We start from the raw sequence: 22,741 nt of genomic DNA, 5'->3' as shown, positions 1-22,741 counted from the left end.
TATAAAATTATCAGTAAGTACCAAAAATTATTCAGCCCCAGAATGAAATATTCAATGTCTATAATGAATTACTCATTAACTACAATAAATTATTCAGTATTCTGTATGAAATATTCAGTAACTACTATAAATCATTCAGTATCGAGTATGGAATATTTAGTAGGTACCATAAATTATTTATTGTCCAGTATGAATTATTAAGTAACAACTTTGAATTATTCAGAATCTACTATGAATTATTAAGTAACAACTTTGAATTATTCAGAATCTAGTATGAAATATTCAGTAACTACTATAAATTATTCAGTATCCAATGTGAAATATTTAGTAACAACTATGAATTATTCAGTATCCAGTATGAATTATTCAGTAACTACTGTGAATTATTCAGTGTTCAGTATGAATTATTCAATAACTACTATGAATTATTCAGTATCCAGTATCAAACGTTCAGTAACTACTATAAATTAGTCAGTATCCAGTATCAAATATTCAGTAACTACTACAAATTATTCAGTATTCAGTATGAAATATTCAGTAACTGCTATATATTATTCAGTATCCAGTATGAAATATTCAGTAACTACTATAAATTATTCAGTATCCAGTATGAACTATTCAGAAACTACTAAAAATGGTTTAGTATCCAGTTTGAAATTTTCAGAAACTACTATAAATTATTCAGTATCCAGTATGAAATATTCAATGTCTAAATGAATTATTCAGTAACTACGACTGACCTACACTATGCTGAAAAACATGGTGCTATATTTTGCATGATGTAAAAAAGTGTTACATCAACACAGCTGCTCTGTTCCAGGTTACTTAGTTTTTAAAGAGAACTTGAGTTGCTGTAACACATTTTAATTGTGTGCAACTATTCAACACATTTAAATCAGTGCATCGGAGGACTGGAATGCATTTTCTGCTGGTTTAAGACATTTGATAAACATTGATGTATTTTATTGTTTGAGACAGATTGTTCAACAATCAATATCACCCTGCTGTGTTAATCATGTAATGCATGCCTACATTAAAGATTAGGTCTCAGTCTCTGAATCTGAATCATCTGTTTCTCATCCAGTTGCCGTGTCCTAAGAGTGATAATAACATTATATTATTCTCTCCAGTCCAAGCTGAATCTCACACTGAGTCTGCTCTGAATGGAATCACACCACTCAGCTGAGTCATTCCTGTTTCTATGTAACAGTTTTCTATTGAAACAGAGGGCGCGGCCACAGCACAATCAATGGTGCTAAATTAACTCTTACAGTGTTGAATGAACTCTTACAGTGTTGAATTAACTGTTGCAGTGTTGAATTAACTCTTTCAGTGTGCATTTGCTTCCCTGTACATGGTAAAGTAACACTATGAGAGTGAATGCAACACTGTTAGAATTAATATAACACTTTGAGAGTTAATCCAACACTGTAAAAGTCAATGCAGCAATATATGAGTTAATCCAACCCTGTGAGAGTCAAAGCATTACTGTAAGAGGTAATCCAAGGGGTAACTCAATATTGTAAGAGTTAATGTATCACTGTATGAGTTAATCCAACACTGTAAGTGTAGTGCAATGCTATAAGAGTTAATCCAACACTGTAAGACTTAATTCAACATTTTAAGAGACAACCTGACAGTTTAAGAGCAGTGTAAGAGTGTAAAGGCAGCACTGTAGGAGTCAATGCAACACAATAAGAGTTAATCTGACACTGTAAGAGTAAATGCAACACTGCTCGAGTTAATTCAACATTGTAAAACTGCAGTTAACAAGTAACGTAAGAGGTAATCCTGTAGTTGTAGAAGTTAATTTGATTGTGTAAGACTGAATTTAACAATGCAAAATTGAATTCAGCACTGTAACAGTTAATTAAACTCGAAAGTATTAATCCAACACTGTGTTTATGTTGTTAATTCAACACTGTGTCACTGCACTAATTCAGCAGAGTAAAAATTAATTCAGCACTGTTAGAGTTAATCCAACACTGTAAGAGTTAATCCAACACTGTTACTGATAAGAGTTATTCCAACACTGTAAGAGTTAATCCAACACTGTTACTGATAAGAGTTATTCCAACACTGTCAGAGTTAATCCAACGCTGATTTAATCTGAGTTAATCTATCACAGTTACAGTTGATTTATACACGATAAGAAGTAATCCAAACACTGTAAGAGTTAATCCAACACTGTCAGATTTAATCCAACACTGTCAGATTTAATCCAACGCTGCTAGAGTTAATTTATCACAGTTAGAGTTGATTTAAACACCTTAAGAGATAATCCAAACACCGGTAAAAGTTAATCCGGCACTGTTAGAGTTTTTCTAACACTATAAATTAATCCAACACAGTAGTAATCTAGCACTATAAGTGTTAATCCAACACTGTAGCTTTAACTCGACAGAATCGCTTAGTCAATAATTCTAATAAAGAATGAAAGTGAATAGCCACCAATTAGCACAATAAAAATGACATCATACTATTAACATCAGCATTTTTGATCAAGCTATTCTTGTAACTGTGTTAATTCCTCACTGTAAGTTTAATACAGCGCAGTGAGAATGAATTCTAATCTGGCACTGTAAGAGTTAATTGACTGGGTATTTCTCAGTTTGGTGCATTTAAAGGGCAGATTTTTGAATGTTACGAAACACTACTGCAAATCACACGTCCCTGTGCTGCTCGCGCTTCTCGCCACTTCTGATTGGCTCTCTCGGCTTTCTCTGTTACCTGTCTGTGTGGGCGTGGCATCTTTCCAGCGCACCTTTCCTTTCCTTAAGCGCACCTTTTCCTCCCTCCCTCCTCGCGCGTGAAGGGTGAGTCCGGCGGGGTGGGAGCCCCGCGTGTCCAGCCATGGATTCCGTCTCGAGCTGGAGCTGCGCGCGAGTGAGCACCTGGCTCAGAGGTAAGAGCGGTCAGGTGAGCCCCGCCAGATGAGCTGCGTGTTCGGGCTCATAAGGTGAAGCGGGGACTGTTTTAGAGCCGTTAAAAAGGAAGTAAACAAACGGAGAGACTAAGCGCGAAGCGAGGGAGAGAATCCTGAGGGATGGAAAAAAAGGAGGAATGAGGAAGTGGGAGTTTGCTGCTGTGTTTACAAGTTGGAGCTGGAAAGGAGAAGAAGACGAAACTTATAACTGTTAGACAAGAGTTTACAGTGAAAAATAAAAGCATTTTTGTGTTGTAATAACGTTTAATATCTTCGTCATGACAGTTTAGATTCCCTCAGCTTTGATTCGCCAGTTCGTTGCGCGAATTTTCCCGTTCCACCTTAAATGGTGCAGCAGTTACACTTGCGCCTCAGGCACAAATATGACTGCTGCACCATTTAAGGTGGAACGGGAAATTCGAACAAGAAGCTGGCGAACCTTTTAGAAGCTTTTTGGCGACTTTTTAAGTTTTACAGTGTAATATGTGTTATTGTGTGTCATTTCTTTATAAATTACGTGTTAATGTTGGGTTAGCTTTGTGGCTAATGTACTGTAGTTAGCTCATTTCTCACTTTCTGTGTTCAGCACTGATATTTACAGTTCGCTTAGCACAGACTCCTCAGGAAGACGCCAAAATAGAAGTTTAATTGTGGCATCAAAACCTATATTTAGATTAAAAAGGGCTAAACAGCGTTTAACTGAACATTTTGAAAACGTTGTTGGTAGTGGGTGCTGCTGTTAGCTATGTTGTTAGCTTGATGGTTTGAGTGAAGAGTTAAACCATCCTTGACTGAAATGTTACGTCAGTGAAAGACTGAATGCCAAAAACCAACTTACAGTAAAAAATCTGAAGTAAAAAATCCTTAAATGCTGAGATCTTTACAAAACTGAAAAAACATCTTTGTATATCTAACAAGTTTGCTAGGCCTAACGTTATTCTTCTCTGTCTGCATCCTTTTGTTCTAAACGCTAAAGCTCTAGTTAAAGGGGAATTCCACCAGCTTTTCAAGATTTCTGAATAATTCAGTCCTTGAGATGTAAACAGATTCATTCAGAGTAGGTTGGTGTGAAATGGTCCGCTGCAGAGAAATGTACAGACTTAGATGACTTTTCAGTGATGGTGATAGGAACCAGGGGTCACCAGGTTTACAACACAAATATAGACATTTTATTTACTATCTAAAACCACCAGTGAATCTACACGTCTTCTGAGTTTTATATGGAATGTTGGTGATGGTAAAATAGTCATAAATCTAAAAAAAAGTTTCTTTGGGCACTATTTTGTCTTTCAACACCTTTCATGTACCCCTTCGCGATGAGTGGATAAAAATAAATGGATTAAAATACATTTTAGCCAAAACTTTATATTAAGACTATTGCAAAACAATGTCTCAGACATCAGGCAATGAATTCATAACCATTTTATGTAATAACTTTCTGTGAGGGAGCTTTTAGAGGTGGACGTCTGGTTCCTATCACCACCACTGTGAACAATTCTGACTCAGTAAGTTTCTCTAGAATGAAGCGTTTCACACCAAACCACTCTGAATCGCTCTGTTTCCATCTTAACCACATAATTATGTAGAAATTTGAAAAAGTTGAAGGAGTTCCCCTTTTAGCAGCCTAGGAGCTAAACTAACACAATAGAAGTAATTTAAACCTCCCAAAAATTAACCTAGGAACTAAATCTGAAGAACGTAGATGGAAAAAAGGTCTTTATCCATCAAAACAATTTAGTACACTGGACTGAGTAAATCAAGCTGGATATTGCTCACATCTGGTGCTAACCTGTGATTTAACCTTTAAAACTAGCTTCTGAAAGTCTCCATTAGCTTTTGGCTCAGTCCACAAGACTTGGTCCAAATTATTAAAGGGAAATCCAACTGAAATTTGATAGATAAGTGACCAGATGTGGCCTGACCCAATATATACACTATAATTCTGACCTACTTTCTGCTCTTCTGGCACTTTCCTGTGATTTATCAGGCATTCATGTTCATATCACATTGGAGGATCATGCTTTTTTATCGTACCCCGGAGATGGTGTGGTGTTTATGAATTCTGAGCATATTTTAATGGCATGGGAAAATGCTCTGAGCTTATAAATAGGCTGTTGGATAAGCGCAGCCCACGTCTTTGCAGTGGTGGGAACCTGAAATATTCAGAGATTTACAGAAATCTCTTTCACCTTACAGTCCTGTTCCACTAAACTGCAGCACATAAAGGCCTTTAGTAACACAGGCACGCCTTGCGTAACACTAAATCACTGTGTTTCATTACAGGATATTGGAAAAAACCCTTAGTCTTCATGGGAATCTTGGAATTTACAGAACCGTATAGTCTTAGGATTGCATAAGGTGGTCGAAGTATCTTTTTGCAATACTTTGATTGTAAAGCCTTGATTTCAGACCACATTGGTGAACCCTTGATGACTGACCTTATTTTTTTCCAAAATTATTTGTTGGATTATTTGAATGTCTTGATTTATAGACACCTACACCATAATTGGCACACAGTAAAATCATTGAGCGAATGGTTAGAGGGGATATTTGCATATTGTGGTCTCAGCATTTCAGCATTGCATAGGCCAAATATCACAATAATGATTAACAAATGATAAAATGTGCTTTCTGCTCCAGTTATAATTGCAAATAATGTTCTTAACATGAAATTCTATGAGCAGATGGTGTTTTATTTATGGTAAATTGGCTTGTGTTTAAGTACACACATCCTAACATCAGGTGGCCTTAGGCCTGGGCAATATGACAATATTAACTGTAGTCATAATAAATTATACCACAATGTGCTTTTCTGAGCATATTGTGGAAGTCATTGGTACTTAAAAAACTTCCCAACTCCATGTTTGATTGCAAAGACTGCATCATTAATCCTGTTTTATTGGATTCAGTGCAGCACAGTGTCTGTGTTTACAGGCAAAGACTTTTGCCAATTGGATTGAATGCAATCATAGATTAAGACTGAGGTGTTTATATCTCACTTTGCTCAACAATCTGATGAAAAATCTCTGTTTACATGCTCACTACAAATAATCCGATAAAAAATGCGCGCATATGTAGAGAACCACTTAGTGTAGACGTTACCATGACAACCAGCATCACGTCCAGTCAGAGTGAGATGAGCAGCAGTGAGCAGTGCTTGTGTTTTTAATTACTTTAAAATGATGTCAGACTCAGGAAAGTGTACTTCACATGTACTTATTATAGAAGGGCGAGAGGAAGATGTCGTGTTCCAAGACATATAAGCTGAATGCCTGTCCCACCTCCGTCTTTTAAAGCTCAGAGCAGAAACTTAGTTTCCTCTCTAGACCCTTCTGCTCCTGCCATGTTGAACGTCATAAACTTTTGGTAAGATGCGACGCACATGCAGAACATACTTAAACTTTCCGACAAGGAATGTAACCAGATACAGGCGTTTACACGGATATTATTCTTCTATTTAACGGAGTATATAAAGGATTACCCACCTTTAATCAGATAGAAACTGTGTTTTCCGATTGGCCTCAATCAGACTAGTCTATTTTGATTGACGTGTGTACATGGACGTATTCTATTCTGGTTCTGCTATTAGACGGATTACTAATGGATTATGAAGCTGCTTATTAACATGGCTGAATATGAATCATTGTATTTAGTACATAGTTTTTAACAGTACCTGTCCAGGGTGTATCCTGCCTTCCACTCAATGACTGCTGGGAGAGGCTCCAGCTCTCCCCACAACCCAGAAAGATAAGCGGCTTAGAAGATGTGTGTGTGTGTGTTTTTGATAGTAATTTTTAAATGTAGCACTACATTGTCTTTTCCAATTTGTCCTATGTCAGTATATATGTCCAAATATATATTGTGACATTGTGTTGTACATATTGTGTATCATGAAAGCCTCTTGAAGTATCGTGATATTACATTTTTATCATATTGGCCACTTTTAAGAGGCCTATATCTTCATGTAGACTTATCCCCTTTATATCTCAGGCTTATTACATACTAAGGCTTGTTATTCAGTAACTAAAGGGACTTCAGTGCAAACTGTCTGAGTTATTCTTAGGTTATAAAAGTGTGTAGTAAAATTTTATCTAGGCTGTCTATTACAGGCCCAAAATATGCATTAAAGACAATTGGTGAACCCTTGATATGACACCTTTAATGACTAGCCTTTATTTTGTAAGGGAAAATAGTTTTTGACTAAAATTATATTTTTTGTGGGAGGCATTTGGATGTTTTGATTCATATAGACCCACAGAAACATGTAAGTGGTCAATCTGTGATTGATCAGCACACACAAAAAAGTGATTGGTTAAAGGCTTATAGGCCTTCTATGATGTCAGTACTGCAAAGGACAAACATTGTGACAGCGTTTTACACATCATATATTGTTTTGCACTTAGGATTTCTATAATGGCTACAAGTTAGTGATGTCTGAAGCTTAGTGATGTGTGAGTGGTGTTTAGCTTGGTGAGTTAACAAAATATGCTGTAGTGCAAAAAAATCATCTCCGTTATATAACAGGTCTATACTGTGTAGAAGTGGATCGTGCTTTAAATAAACATTTTCACAGTCTATATGGACCAAAGCTGCCCACTATGTGGAATGTGGGCCAAATTTGGCCCATGAGAATGTTATTTTGGCTCTGCAGTTTGGCTCACCCTAACCCCACCACTGCACTCAATGGGAAAACAAGCATATTTATGTTCAAATTATAACATATTAAATTCTTATTTTCCTTTTAAAACATTTACGAACACAAAATGTTGTGTAATGTTATAAAATACATGTTTAACTTGGTTTGAAACTGACCTGTCTTCTTCATTTGTATGACATTTTTGTCTTTGCGGCCCCGAAAAGTTTGGGCACCCCTGATATTGACTATAGCCATACGATACATGTGTAATTACCCAAATGATTTGGTGCTTCATAATAACCTTCAGTATAGGATTAACACGTGTCAGGCTTCAGTCCTCGATGGGTAGCACACTTGATTCAGTTCATCAGCTAATTACCAAGACCTTCATGAACTGAATTCAGAGCGTTAGATGAGAGTAAACGCTGATCTCCACAGCACTTTGGCCTGTAAGGTGCCCAGTTTGACATGCCTGATTTAACAGGTGCCATAACAGGTGACATATAATGGTCAGGTAATTTGATGGCAACAGTATTGCAGCGTTGCAAATGTGGCCCAAATGAAACGAGTTCCACTGTTTGTGTCGGTTTTAGGTCATTTTGGCTCATCCATCATGTTTGAATTCTATGTATTCTATATGTAATATGTAACATATTACGCAGCTTTTCATGAGTTTCATTCTGTCCTTGACTCAAACCTCTGAGGCTACATTCATATTACCATGTTAAAGTGGCACAAATTGGATTCTTTGCCCTAATGTGACTTAGGTCTGATGTTTTTAGAGCTATGTAGACACACAAATCTGATCTTTTCAAATCTGACCTGAGCCTCTTTCATATGTGGTCCTAGATCGGACACGTATCCGATTCGTGGCCGTGCGACTTTAATGAGAACCTCAGATCAGAATTTATGAGGTTTTTTTTCCACTGCATGTGCGCCATCATTCAGTGTTACTCTGGCAGCAGCGCCGAACAGAAGTTAAATCCTGTGGAAAAGCTGTGGAAAATGATGCACGTAGTTCATTTACGTGAAGTTAACTGATTATGATGTGTGCATGCGGGTCATTTCAGGACACCGGTTCCTTCACCTTCATGACATTTTGAGTCACTTACCTGAACAAATGTGAACCATCATACCAGAAAGATTGGACCTGAGCAAAAAATTGGTCTTGAGCAGTGAGGCTTGCAATGTGAACGTAGCTTTAGATATCCTAGTTTTAGGTCTCACTTAGGTCAACAATCTTGAATGTGATTTCACTCAGTTTCCCCATGGAACTGGGACTCACCTCATCCCACCATGTATTTCCTCCTATTGAACTCCCACTGGGGTTCAGAGTCACATCTCCTGATGTTGAGGTGAACGTTTAGATGGCTGCCTCACTGAAAGTTCTCAGACTTCTCTGTCTAATGAAAACATGTCGAAGATAAACTTCAGGACGGTCAGTTTATTATATTACAATCTACGTCCACAAAACAGCAGATTGTTTGTGGTGCTCAGGTGTTTCCTCTGTTTTCTCCCAGTTACCTCTTGCACCCCATTACATGTTTTAGTCCAGTTTACGTCTCCCCTGGGGGAGGAACTCTAATGCACACTACTAGATCTATCACAATTCTTACATAATCACAGTTATTTGAAATGATCACAATTACTTGAGGTGATCGCAATTATCATTTTCCACATTAGATTTCACAATAATATTAAGTCACAACAAGCAAAATATGAATTGAGTGTGCAGGACTGAGGAAATAAATGTGAACAAAAAAAAGTAAATGCATTCATTGAGATGCGTCATGAAACTTATGAACAGTCGAAAGAAAAAACGAGAAAGTTAGTGCTGTAACACATTTAGGTGACAGCGCAAGGTATACTTGCTTATTTGTTAGCTGTGTAGATAATTATAATTTTTAGCATGTATGCTAGTTGAATGGTGTAGTGCATGGTTCCACAGTACTGCAGTGTTAGCTACCTAGTAAACATAACTAATGTGCAAAATGGCTAATAACCAGTTAGGCCATTTTTGGCTTGTGCTTTAACGCTTTTGTTGCTATATGAAGGCTAAAGCAGAGAGCTAATAGCAGGTTTTACAGTGGTTATGGCTGTGTTTGTGCTGTATTTCTGGCTGTGTGATGTTAGAGCTGGTTTCTCTCACTCTGGCTAGTGATGGCAGGTTCCTCTGAGTGTTCTGATGTGTGAATCATGTCGCTACTTTAACCCTTTGTTTATAATATAAAAGCTAAAAGCAGAGATGTAATATAACAGTAGTGAGTGGGTTGTGGGTGATTTTGGAGCTGGATTGCTGGCTAATTGATGGTCACAGGTGGATGAAATCACTCCGGATGGTGAGGGCAGAGTCTGGTGAGTGATCTGAATGTGAGTGTGAATATGAGTGTGAATCATGTCGCTGTTTTAACCCTTTATTGGAATATGAAGGTTAAAAGCTAAGCAGTAAATTTAGGATTTTGGTTGAATTTCTGAGCCGAATTACTCACTAATGCTGAATTACAGCTCAGTAGCATCAAACTATCTAGTTTGGGTTCGGTCTGCTGAATGGTTTGATATGTGGATCATGTCTGTAGTCTGTAACCGTTCTGAAGTTATGAAGCCTAGAAGTCAACTATGTATTTTGCTTCGGGTTCTATTAAATACATAGAATGAACAAGACAATTAATTTATTAATTGCAGTTATTTACAGGAGTGTGATCCTAGACTCTGAGCTCTGTTTTATCCCGTAGTCACTAAAGTACCTTTTATCATGTGAGAAATGTCGCTGAAGTTCGGCCTTTTCCATCTCAGAGCGACGCAGAGAACCTTGTTGATGCGTTTGTTCCAGCAGAGTTGATCACTGTAATGATCTTCTTACTGGAGAAAACAATCCATCCTCTACAACTCTTACAGAATGCAGCAGCACAGATCCTCACAACACCAACACAGAGAGATCATATCACCCCCCTTTGCACCGACTGCCTGGATCTTTTAGGAGAGATTTCAAAGCTCTGCTGCTGTTTTTTAAAGCTCTAAATGATCTTAAAGCTTCTGAATGTCTGTCTATTTATGATCTTAGATCTGCACATACTGACCTTCTGCAAACACCTTCCGTAAAATACAGAAAACGTGGAGAGAATCTTTCTGTTATTCTGCTTCTACACTGTGCTTTTATTGGACAGTCAAGCTCAGAGCTCACTTTTAATAAACATCTGAAAACACAGCTCTTTAACTCAGCGCTTCATTAAATCTCTACGTCTCTTTGGTGTTTATCTCTTTAGTCTGATCTGTGTTGTTGTCTTATATGATATTAAATTAATATTCATAGTTTCTTCTGTGACTGTTAAGCTTTATCAGCTGTCTGTACAGCCACGAGTATAGAAAGTGCTGTGTATATACATGTGCGGGTGTGTGTGTAAATATATATATATATATATATATACACACACACACACACATATATATAATCGCTGTTGTCAGCTAAAAACTTCATATCTCCAAAATGATAACTTTGCAGGAGAAGGAAAAAACCTACTTCACTTTTAATGTAAGTCAATGGAACCAGACATTTTTCCAAGTCATTTTGGGCTGTTTCCTATGGTCCATTCATCATGAAATTTGCACACAATGTAAAGGACAACAGTCATTTTCACATTATGTCAAAAACTGAAAAACGACAAAAATGGAGATATGTATATATATGGCAGTCCTGCATGTTACTGTACTCTGGATGCGTGTTTTAATGACTTTAAGGGGACCTTGCCAACAAGATGTTAGGTTTAATTGGGATTAATTCAATTTGCTTAATAGACCGTCTTGCATATTGGCTGTTTAATCTATATTAGCGAATGCTGATGATCTCAGCTCAGTGCTGTTAGTGACCGTGATTTACATTGTTTTGCATACCTCAGCCTGTTGAACACAGCTGGGAATTTGTTCCTCACCACTCACGCTTCCTGTGCGGCTGTATTGCCGTGTGTGTGCAGTGGGGTAGTAGGTCACGTTTTAGCCCCGCTGGCTGTGCAACACAAAGAACGCCTTCCTTTCATTCTTTCACAGCTTTTCTGAAGAAGGAAGGCGGGCTGTGCAAAGCCGAAAGGGGCGTGTTTCTTCTTTAGCGCTGATGCTGTGATGGCGCGCTCATCGTCCTCTTGTTGTTTTCTGTTGCTGTTTTGATGATGCTGTGCTGCCAGGAATTTGCAGCAGCTCACACATCTGCATCAGGATTTTTTGGGTGTCAGCTGATTGGGTTATGATGTCTGCCCTGGAAACGTTAAAGCCATACTTCAAATGTTATACTATTTATACTATAGTATTTATTTATACTATCACAAATCTTATCAATAATTATTGTAATCATATAATTATATAACACTTTACATATAAATAGTGGATTTGGGGGGTTTGGTTATTATTATGTATAGACATTTGCATACATGTAACTCATATAGGACAGATGTATGACCCCATGTCCTGATACAGTGTAAAATCAGACTAGTGTTTGCGTTTAGGTTTGGATTCGTCCCTTCATCAGTACACGTTTGAGAAGTGGAAGCTGCGTGGAACAGACCTGCTACAGTTGACGTCTCAGCAGCTGGACAAGCTTGGAGTGCAGAAGATTGGCCATCAGGAGCTGATCCTGGAGGCGGTGGAGAAGCTCTGCAGTCTGGTACGGCCTGCTGGAGACAATGCACATCATTCTATGAAATGATCAGACGTCGAGATCTGTGTTTTGTGTGTGTCTTTGTAGACGTACAGTGTGTGTTTTTTGTATATGTTTATTTGAGTGTGTTTTTGGATGTGTTTATGTGTGTATATGTGTTTGCAAATGTACACTGTGTGTGTGTGTGTTTATGTATATTTATGTGTTTGTGTGTGTGTGTGTATGTATGTGTTTATAAGTGTGTGTGTGTGTGTATATGTTGTTTATATGAGTGTGTGTGATGTGTTTGCAGATGTACTGTATGTGTGTACAGTGTATGTTTATGTGTATGTTTATGTGTGTGTGTTTTGCAGATGTACAGTGTGTGTTTATGTGTATGTTTGTGTGTGTGTGTTTGCAGATGTACAGTGTGTGTGAGTGTGTGTTTATGTGTGTGTGTGTGAGTGTCTGTTTGCAGGTGTACAGTGTGTGTGTGTGTGTGTGTGTGTGTGTTTATGTGTATGTTTGTGTGTGTGTGTTTGCAGATGTACAGTGTGTGTGAGTGTGTGTGTGTGTGTGTGTGTGAGTGTCTGTTTGCAGGTGTACAGTGTGTGTGTGTGTGTGTGTGTGTGTGTTTGTGTATGTTTGTGTGTGTGTTTGCAGATGTACAGTGTGTGTGAGTGTGTGTGTTTATGTGTGTGTTTGTGTGTGTGTGTGTTTGCAGGTGTACAGTGTGTGTTTATGTGTATGTCTGTGTGTGTGTGTCTGTGTGTGTTTGCAGACGTACAGAGTGTGTTTATGTGTATGTGTATGTTTATGTGTGTGTGTGTGTGTTTGCAGACGTACAGTGTGTGTGGGGAGACTCTGCGCAGTGTAACAGAGAAGTTGAGAGCAGTGGCTCACTCTCTGCAGATGAATGTTCAGAGCCGCTGGCGGATAAACACGTATGACGGACAGAGCACCACCCAGCTGCCCACTGCGGTACTGCAGGCGGTGGTGGAGATCATCACTGCGGCGAAGGCCCTGTTCTACATGCTACAGAGGTAAACATACAGCACACACTGCAGCTTATATAATACACAGTATGCAGTTACAGTGTGGGTATATATACACTACTGTTCAAACACTTGTACTGTACACATACTGTTTCATTTACAGTGTGTTTTGGGAACAAAAAGACAATATGACCGAAAAAGTAAAAGTTATTAAATAATAAACTGCCATGATTTATTCGTGGTAATTTCTTGTCACCAAATTACTGTAAATAGCTATTTGATCAGACAGATTTGATCACCACTTTCAGAAAATGAGGCATCGTAAATATTTCTTTTCCTTTTTTGTCTTTTGATGTGCTTTTTGCTTTTATTTATGTAAAGCACATTGAATCACACGACAGCATTTTAGGGACACTGTAATAATACACTTCGAGAATAAAGTTGTAATATTTCGAGATAAAAAAATCAAACGGTATGACATTTTGAGAACAAATTCATAATATTTTGAGAATGAAGTCTGAATAAATAGAATAAAATTGTAAAGTTAGAAAAATAAACTTGCAATATTTTGAGGATCTCCTTCAGGATCGATCATTTTGATTATTATTCTCATTGTCTCCTGTGAAACTACACACCCTCTTCAAAGGCTAACTACCAATAGTATGACTTTTTTTCTCGAAGTTTTATGACTTTATTCTCGAAATATCATACCATATGACTTTTTTCTCAAAATATTATGACTTTATTCTTAAAATTTTATACTGTACGTTTTTTTATCTCAAATTATTACGACTTTATTTTCAAAATATTATACCGTACAACTTTTTATCTCTAAATATTACGACTTTATCCTCAAAATATTATGATTTTATTCTCGAAATATGATACCATATCATTTTTTGTCTCAAAATATTACAACTTTATTCTCGAAATATCATACCATATAACTTTATTCTCAAAATATCGTACTGTACGACTTTATTCTCAAATATCGTACTGTACGACTTTATTCTCAAATATCGCGACTTTATTCTCGAAATATCAAACCATACGACTTCTTTTTCTCAAAATATTATGACTTTATTTTCAATATCATACCGTACGACTGTATTCTTTAAATATTACAACTTTCTTCTCAAAATATTATGCCGTTATTCTTGAAATATCATACTGTACTGCTTTTAATCTCAAAAATTACAACTTTTTTCTCAAAATATAATGAATTTATTCTTGAAATATTATACTGTATGAGTTTTTATCTTGAAATATTATAACTTTATTCCTTCATTTTTACAGTTTCCTATAAATTGTTTCATTAAACCCAGTCTCATGATATCAGTCATTTTATACATGTATCTACAACAAAATTGCTTTTATATTATTAAAAACAGTGATTCTAAACTTTTGAACAGTAGCATACTGTCACTGTCAGAGTGAAACCTCCTATCTATCCATTTTAATAATTACAATTTTTTTTTACATAATTTGAAAATGCCAGTTGCTTTTTATACTGTATGAACATTTCATGACAAACAGACCAATGGAAACGGCCCACAATGACTTGGAATAAAATCTTGTTCTGTTATTTTATATTGATAGTTAAGAATGGTCCTCATTCACCAACCATTCTTAAGAAGAGATTTCTTCTTAAAACCCACTTCCGCAGTTTTTACGAAGATTCTGACATTCACCAATGTCTTCTTATTTGGGATTAGTTTTTAGTACACTCTCAGAAAAAAAGGTATTAAACTGTCACTGGGGCAGTTCCCCTCTTGTCACTGGGGTGGGACTCTCAAAGGTACATCTCAGTACCTTTAGTCAGGGAACATAACTGTCCCATATTCCATTGAAATGATACTTTCTAAGTTGTATTGACTCCACACACCCCATCTCGTCTCCAGGCTTTTATTTTATTGTTCTGTTTTAAAACATTTGGTTATGAAAAGGTACAAATCTGTACTTTTCACCTGGGAAAAACTTATTTAAGGTTCACAACTGGACCTTAAAATGACTGTTGTAACTTTGAGGGAACATTTTATATTGTTTGTACCTTGATGAACGAAAAAATGTACCTGCACAGAACCTTTATTTCTAACAGAGAAGAGAATCTACATGTACTCAAGAGCACAAAAGTGAGAACAGTTCTGCGCTTTAAGAACACGTCATGAATCTGACACAGAATTTTTCTTAGGATCTTTCTCAAGAACACGTTTAGAGCTACATAGGAGGATATTGGAGAATGAGGCCCAATGTTTTTGTGTTCTCCTGTTGCGTTTTTGGGGATGTGCTGCATAATAATAAACTTTGTACTACGTACCATAGTAGTAAATATTAAAATTGATTGAATGATTTAATGAGCTGGCTCATATAGAGAGAGATGAAAGGCATAAAAAATGAAAGACTAATTAATGCCATCTTTCACACATCATGAGATTCAGTGCTCCTTTTTCTTGTTGAAGTGTTACACAAGTGAAATCAGTCTCTCGGTCACATGCAGTGTTTGTGCTCCCATTAAAGCGAGTCTTTGGGCTCAGGTCATGAGAACAGACAGTGTAGCAGTTAAGTGCTTCTCAGAAATCAGAGAGCAGGATTAAAAGTGCTTTAGTTTTCTCTGGTGGTCTCAGACAGGTACAGGAACAGATTCGGGTTACACATGCTGTCTGGTTGTGATCGTTCACTCAGTATTGCATTATTTTGATTGAAATCTGCTCTTTTTAATGATCTTTTTATTTAATTTTTGCATTCATTTTATTTGGATAATGTCACCAACAGTACCAGTTTCTTGTTAACTTGTTTACAGTTACTTGTTTTCTTGTTCTGTAATAATATAATATCATTTTGTAGAAAACTCTGAAGGGTAGAGGTTGATTTTGAAATGTTTATGAGATTTTAATGTCTCTTTTACTTCATCATCATCAAACATTGTATTTCCCAGCTAGCAGGCAGTTTTGGCTAACGTTATCTACAAGTTCTAATAACGTTTTAAAGAAACCCTTTTAATCTAATGTTCCAAGAACGTTTTAAGGATGTTTATCATTGTTTCTAAAAAGTTAAATGTTAACTAAGACGTTTTAACATTTTAACTGAAGATCAGAGAATGTTTTACGGATGTTGTCAGGGCCACGGATTATGTTACATGATGATTTTTTTTGAGAGAAAGTTATAAACTTACCTAGAAGAACATTGTGGGAACAAGAAGAAAAACTTCCTGCTGAAAACTTTCATAGAACATGCATAATATTCTGAGAATGCTTTTAGAACCAAAAAGTTCTAGCAGGTTTGACTTGACTGACTACATGAAGTGTTTGTACTATTTTAGGGCAGACTTACAAAATTAACGGGGTTAAGGTTGAACTGTATTTATTGTGGTCTATTATAACTTATTGTCTCTGTATTTGTGTTGTACAGGTATCAGTGTACACAGTTTACGGGACACAGTTCCAGCAAGAACGTCAATGCTCTGTGTATGGATCTAGGTTCCACTGTCCATAAGGTCAGTGTTGGTTTCAAATCTCTCCTGCTTTTTTCCTTCTGTAGCTACAGGATGTTTGGATGTCTGAATGTTAGGTGGATGTTTGAGCTGAATGTTAGGTGGATGTTGGCCTGAATGTTAGGTGGATGTTTGGCCTGAATGTTAGGTGGATGTTTGGCCTGAATGTTAGGTGGATGTTGGCCTGAATGTTAGGTGGATGTTTGGCCTGAATGTTAGGTGGATGTTGGCCTGAATCTTAGGTGGATGTTTGGCTGGAACGATAGGTGGATGTTTGGCCTGAATGTTTGGTAGATATTTGAGCTGAATGTTAGGTTGATGTTTGGCTTGAATGTTTGGTGGATGTTTTGCCTGAATGTTGGGTTGATGTCCTGAATGTTAGGTGGATGTTTGGCTTGAATGTTGGGTGGATGTCCTGAATGTTAGGTGGATGTCCTGAATGTTAGCTGGATTTTTGGCCTGAATGCTTGGTGGATGTTTGGCCTGAATGTTTAGTGGATGTTTGAGCTGAATGTTAGGTGGATGTTTGAGCTGAATGTTAGGTGGATGTTTGTCCTGAATGTTAGGGTGATGTTTGGCTGGAACATTAGGTGGATGTTGGCCTAAATGTTAGGTGAATGTTTGGCCTGAATGTTTGGTGGATGTCTGGCCTGAATGTTGGGTGGATGTCCTGAATGTTTGGTGGATGGTTGAGCTGAATGTTAGGTTGATGTTTGGCCTGAATGTTAGGTTGATGTCCTGAATGTTAGGTGGATGTTTGGCCTGAATGTTTGGTGGATGTCCTGAATATTAGGTGGATGTTTGAGCTGAATGTTAGGTGGATGTTTGGCTGGAACGTTAGGTGGATGTCCTGAATGTTAGGTGGATGTTTTGCCTGAATGTTAGGTGGATGTCCTGAATATTAGGTGGATGTTTGGCCTGAATGTTAGGTTGATGTTTGGCTGGAACGTTAGGTAGATGTTGGCCTAAATGTTAGGTGGATGTTTGTCCTGAATGTTAGGTGGATGTTTGGCCTGGCTTTATGTCTTTTTAAACTGGGTTACCCATATTGTGTTGAAGCATGGACGTGTGGACTCCACCTCAGTGACTCCTCTGTCTTGAGAGAGAGAGAGAGAGAGAGAGAGGGGGTAGAGATAGAGAGAGTAATGTGAGGAGCGTTGGGTGAAAATGGTTTGTTCCTGGATGGAGGGAGGTAACAGAAGAATGGGCGGATAAGTGGGGCAGAGGGAGGAAGGGGATACAATTCTTTAAACACAAAACGCAGACATGCACACAGAGATCGCACTGGATTAGAACACAGACCGTAAGTAACAGTATTCTTTACTTGTAGTAAAATAGCAAATATGCTTGAAATATATCTCTCTCTCTCTCTCTCTCTCTCTCTCTCTCTCTCTCTCTCTCTCTATCTCTGTCTTTCTCTCTCTCACATTCTCTCTCGCTTTTGTGCTTTCTCTCTTATCTTTTGTGGACTCATGCTGTGACTTTTAAGCACACTTTGACTTGTACACACACACATGCATTCAGATACAAATCACTCAAACCTGTTCTGTTATCTTCATAATCAGTGCATCAGCATGTGTGTGTGTACATTGTCTGTGTGTGTGTGTGTGTGTGTGTGTGTGTGTGTGTGTGTGTGTGTGTGTACGTTGTTGAGGTGTGTCCTCGCCAGGTCAATTTTCTTGAGAATTATAGTGTGTGTGTGTGTGTGTGTGTGTGTGTGTGTGTGTGTGTGTGCTGGAATGCTTTAGAGGCGGAACACACTCAAAGTGTGTGTGTGTGTGCGAGCTGAATCAGAGTGTGTTTAGACGTGAAGAGAGATGCAGAATAGAGAGACTGAGTCAGTGTTCATTCTGAAAGAAAAAAACACTAAACAACTCAGAGGAGGAAGGAAAGTGTGGAAATGAGAGAGAGAGAGAGAGAGAGAGAGAGCACAATGTGTAACAGTCTCAGGGTGTCAGACGGCTCCCTTCATTTATTTATTTTCCAGTGGAAACAGCCATCTTTCAGAGACAGAAAAAAACGATAAACATATTTAACAGGTCTGGACTCTGGGGTGGTCGGTCCATTGTTCAGCTTCTTTGTTTGATGTGTCTCCTTTTCTCAGTGAGGTTCTTCTTGACAGCTACACATCCTTTCAGACCCACATCGCTGAGTCATCTTCTCACAGTGGAAGGATGGACAGAAACACCTGTGGATGTTTTCAGATCTGGAGCAGCTTGATTTTCTCCTCTCTCTCAAAGATGAAAACTTAAAGTGCTGTTTATCTGATGGGACAGTGTTGGTGTCTGCCAGGTTTTCCAGGTGGTTGTTAGGAGCCCCATTTTCTCTGTATCATTTTTTTCACTCTGACTTTCTCCTTCAGTATGGAAGTGGATGATTTTATATCTAATCTTCCCCTAAAAATTAGTGGCTGTTTTGACTAGAAATTAAATAAACAAAATACTGATCTCTGATGTTTTACTGTTTTAGGCAGAACTATAAAATTGTTCTTCAGACTGATGGAGAATGTGCTGTAAATGGATCTAAATAGAACCACCTTTTTGAAAAGGGTTCTATATAGCACCAAAACGGGTTCTTCTATTGTTACGATGTCAGGCCTGTAACAATAGAAGGACCTGGGGTTTTTAAACACTGTGTCCACTCACTGTCCACTCTATTAGACACTCCTACCTAGCTGATCCACCTTGTAGATATAAAGTCAGAGACGGTAGCTCATCTGGTGCTGCACAGTTTGTGTTGGTCATCCTCTAGTCCTTCATCAGTGCCCACAGGACGCTGCCCACAGGACGCTGCCCACAGGACGCTGCCCACAGGACGCTGCCCACAGGATGCTGCTGGCTGGATATTTTTGGTTCTCAGTCCAGCAGCGACAATGACCAACCGCCCAAATAGTACCTGCTCTGTAGGGGTCTTGTGGGGGTCCTGACCATTGAAGAACAGGGTAACAAAGTATTCAGAGAAACAGATGGACTACAGTCTGTAACTGTAGAACTACAAAGTGAAACTATATGGTCAGTGGAGCTGATAAGATGGACAGTGAGTGAAGAAACAAAGAGATGGTTTAATGAATCCATCAGGAGGCAGAAATGTCAGTTTTCAGAGCCGTTCCATGGAGATTTAGTGAAAAGGTCAGTCTCAGTGAGGAGCGTGAGACCTGACCTTCTAAATATCGCTCTGTGTGGATGTGTGAGACGGTCAGAGAACTGTGGGGGTCACTGTATGAATCATTTTGCGTTCTCAAACACTCAGATTCTCCTGCTGACCTTTAGATCAGCACCTGTGCTGGACAGGTGTTGGGACACAGGTGGCCTTGTGATGTCATTCACCATTCACTGCTGTCCAGCAGCCTTCAACACTGACCAATCGGTTCTGATTTTGTGTCTGTGGTCACCGCCCTCGTAACATTTCAGCATATTAGCCAAAAACGGAGACTGTAATAAAAGTGCTGTAGAGCCAACAAACACTAGAGAGCAGATTTGCATTTACATGCTTATATGGTTCTTTGCATGGTGAAATCATTCTTCAGGTTGATGGAGAATGTGTTATATATGGTTCTCTATAGAACCTTTTTGAAAGCACTGTTAACTGGCTTCATATTATTCCAGAATAAGAACTAAGAACCAAATGAACTAGTGTGCATTACGGCCTGATTGATACATACACTCTTTAAAAAGTTCTTTAGTAAAAACAGTGGTTCTATATAGAACCATGAACACTCAAAGAAACATTTGCAAGCTTGAATGTTTTTTTGTCATGGTGAAATGGTTTGTCAGATTGATGCAGAATGTGTTATATATGGTTCTCTATAGAACCTTTTCGAAAGTCCTGCTGACTGTCAGCAGATCTCCAGAACCAACCCACTCTACTTCTAGAACAAATTCCATTTGGTTGTAATTTGTTTGCAGAACACTAGAACCTAAGGGAGTTCTAGGACGGAGAGGTGGCTCCAGAGTTCTGTCCCACCCCCTTAAAAAGAAGGTTCTTGAAGAGTTCTTTAGTAAAGTCAGTGGTTCTTCTTAGAGCTATATTCTATACAGAATAATTTGCATGCTTAAATGGTTCTTTGCATAGTAAAAAGGTTATTCAAATTGATGTGTATATGGTTCTATACAAAAAATGGTTTTGAAAATGGTTCTGTATAGCACCAAAAAAGGTTCTGCTACTGTCACAATGTCAAGCTTGTAACCCTTTTTGGTGCCACCTGCAACTATTTTCAAAAAAAGGTTCTATATAGAACCATATACAAGACATTCTCTATCAATCTGAAAAACGATTTCACCGTGCAAAGAACCATTTAAGCATTCGAACCATTGTCTTTACTGAAGAATCATCTTTTTAAAGAGTGTATGTATCAATCTGGCCTTAATGCACACAAGTTCATTTGGTTCTTAGATCTTATTCTAGAACAATATGAAGCCGGTTAACAGTGCTAGAACGCTGGTGTTTGCTGGGTCACTTTAAACCGTACAAATCATTTTTATTAGTCAGCTCACCTCTCAAATCTCTGTTTCTACTCAAATGAAGAGTCCGTAGCCCACATAGTGGAGCGCTCTAGAACTCCAGCTGCTTCTAGAGTTCTGTTGCCTGCCAAAGGGACTCTAGAACCAACCGAAAGAAGATCTCTGGGTTTAGTTTTAGACTTCTATTTCTGTCAGTAGAACTCTGTATGGTTCTCAAGTCCTGTCAATGGTCAACAGGACTCAAGAACCAACACATGACAGTTCTAGAATGAATTCCATTCAATTCTAATTTCTGTTAGCAGAAAACTAGAACCTAGTATATACGTATGCTCAAGTGGTTCTTTGTATAGTGAAATGGTTCTTTAGATTGATGGTCAATGTGTTGTAGATTATTTATTTTTTTTTTTAAACAACCAAAAACGGTTCTGCTATTGTTTAGATGTCAAGCTTGTAAGAATAGCAGAACCCTTTTTGGTGCTAGATAGAACCCTTTTCAAAAAGGTTCTTTATAGAATCATATGCAAGACATTCTCCACCAATCTGAAGAACCATTTCACAATGCAAAGAACCTTTTAAGCATGCAAATGGTTCTTTGAGTGTTCATGGTTCCTTATAGTATCATTGTGTTTACTAAAGACCCCTTTAAGAACCCTCTTTTGTAAGTGTGCAGATGAAGGTGTTATTGCTCAGATGTTGCTGTTGTGCTGTTTGAGCAGAGCCTGAGCTGAGGAGCTGAGACACTGGAGCTGGGAACGAGTTTGGGTGGTTTGTGGAACCGTTTGGAGGGTGTGGGTTCATTTCACTTGGTCACGTTGCACAGAAGATCAAGACTCAGTGCTGAGAGGGTCAAAGGGAGTTCTAAAGCTACCCACAGCCGGTTCTAGAGTTGGCTGTAAGTGGATGAAGTAGCTTATTAGGCTGGCAGGTCAGTGAGGAGCTAAAGAAAGTGAATCAGGTTTTCTGTTGAAAATAAAGAAGGGAAGAGAAGACGTGTCCTATATCTCAGGGGCTCAGAGACACAAACACAGATAAAAACAATTATTATCTAGTGGTGTGTGTGTGTGTGTGTGTGTGTGTGTGTGTGTGTGTGTGTGTGTGTGTGAGAGAGAGAGAAGAGAGAGAGAAGAGAGAGGAGAGAGAGAAGAGAGAGAAGAGAGAGAGAGAGGGAGGGAGGGAGTTTATACCAGAGGCACAGCGGTCAGAAATCAGGTGATAGCTTTCTCTATTTCAGAGAGAGAGAAAGAGAGAGAGAAAGGAGAGAAAGAAGAAAAAGGGAGAGTGATGTAAATGTTCATGTAAACCGAGGGAGGAAAGCTATAAAGAGAGAGAAAATAGAGAAATAGTGCAGAGAGAAAGAGAGAGAGAGCAGAGAAAAACTAAGATAAAAAGGAGAGAGAAAGCGGAGTGAGAGAGAGAAAAGAGAGCAAGAGCAAAGAGGAAGGAGAGTAAGAGAAAAAGAAAAGAAAGAGAGGTGGACAGAGAGAGAGAGAGAGAGATAGAGAGAGCTGTAAAGGGGAAGGAGAAGAGGTGAAAGATGAGTGTAGAGTTTAGAAGATAACAGGTCTTGTTTAGAAATAAAGAGGAAGTACAGGAGCTGAAAGTGAAAAGAG

General features: G+C 38.2%; 1 protein-coding gene across 2 annotated transcripts in view; it reads left to right on the top strand.

Moving 5' to 3' along the window:
* The first annotated feature begins 2,686 nt into the window (after positions 1-2,686).
* Positions 2,687-22,741, top strand: part of cnksr1 (connector enhancer of kinase suppressor of Ras 1) — a 56,065-nt gene continuing 36,010 nt past the window's right edge. The window contains exons 1-4 of one of the 2 annotated variants that reach the window (XM_036592921.1): positions 2,687-2,905; positions 12,056-12,213; positions 13,027-13,229; positions 16,590-16,674. In XM_036592921.1, coding sequence (XP_036448814.1) covers positions 2,854-2,905; positions 12,056-12,213; positions 13,027-13,229; positions 16,590-16,674 — 498 coding nt within the window. In that variant the 5' untranslated portion in view covers positions 2,687-2,853. The remainder of the gene's footprint in view (positions 2,906-12,055; positions 12,214-13,026; positions 13,230-16,589; positions 16,675-22,741) is intronic. The other variant, XM_036592920.1, reaches the window with a different exon arrangement.

Source organism: Colossoma macropomum, unplaced genomic scaffold (genome assembly GCF_904425465.1).
Source record: "Colossoma macropomum unplaced genomic scaffold, Colossoma_macropomum, whole genome shotgun sequence".
NCBI lineage: Eukaryota > Metazoa > Chordata > Actinopteri > Characiformes > Serrasalmidae > Colossoma > Colossoma macropomum.
Note: the sequence above shows the minus strand (reverse complement) of the source record. Positions and strands in the feature narration are given on the sequence as shown.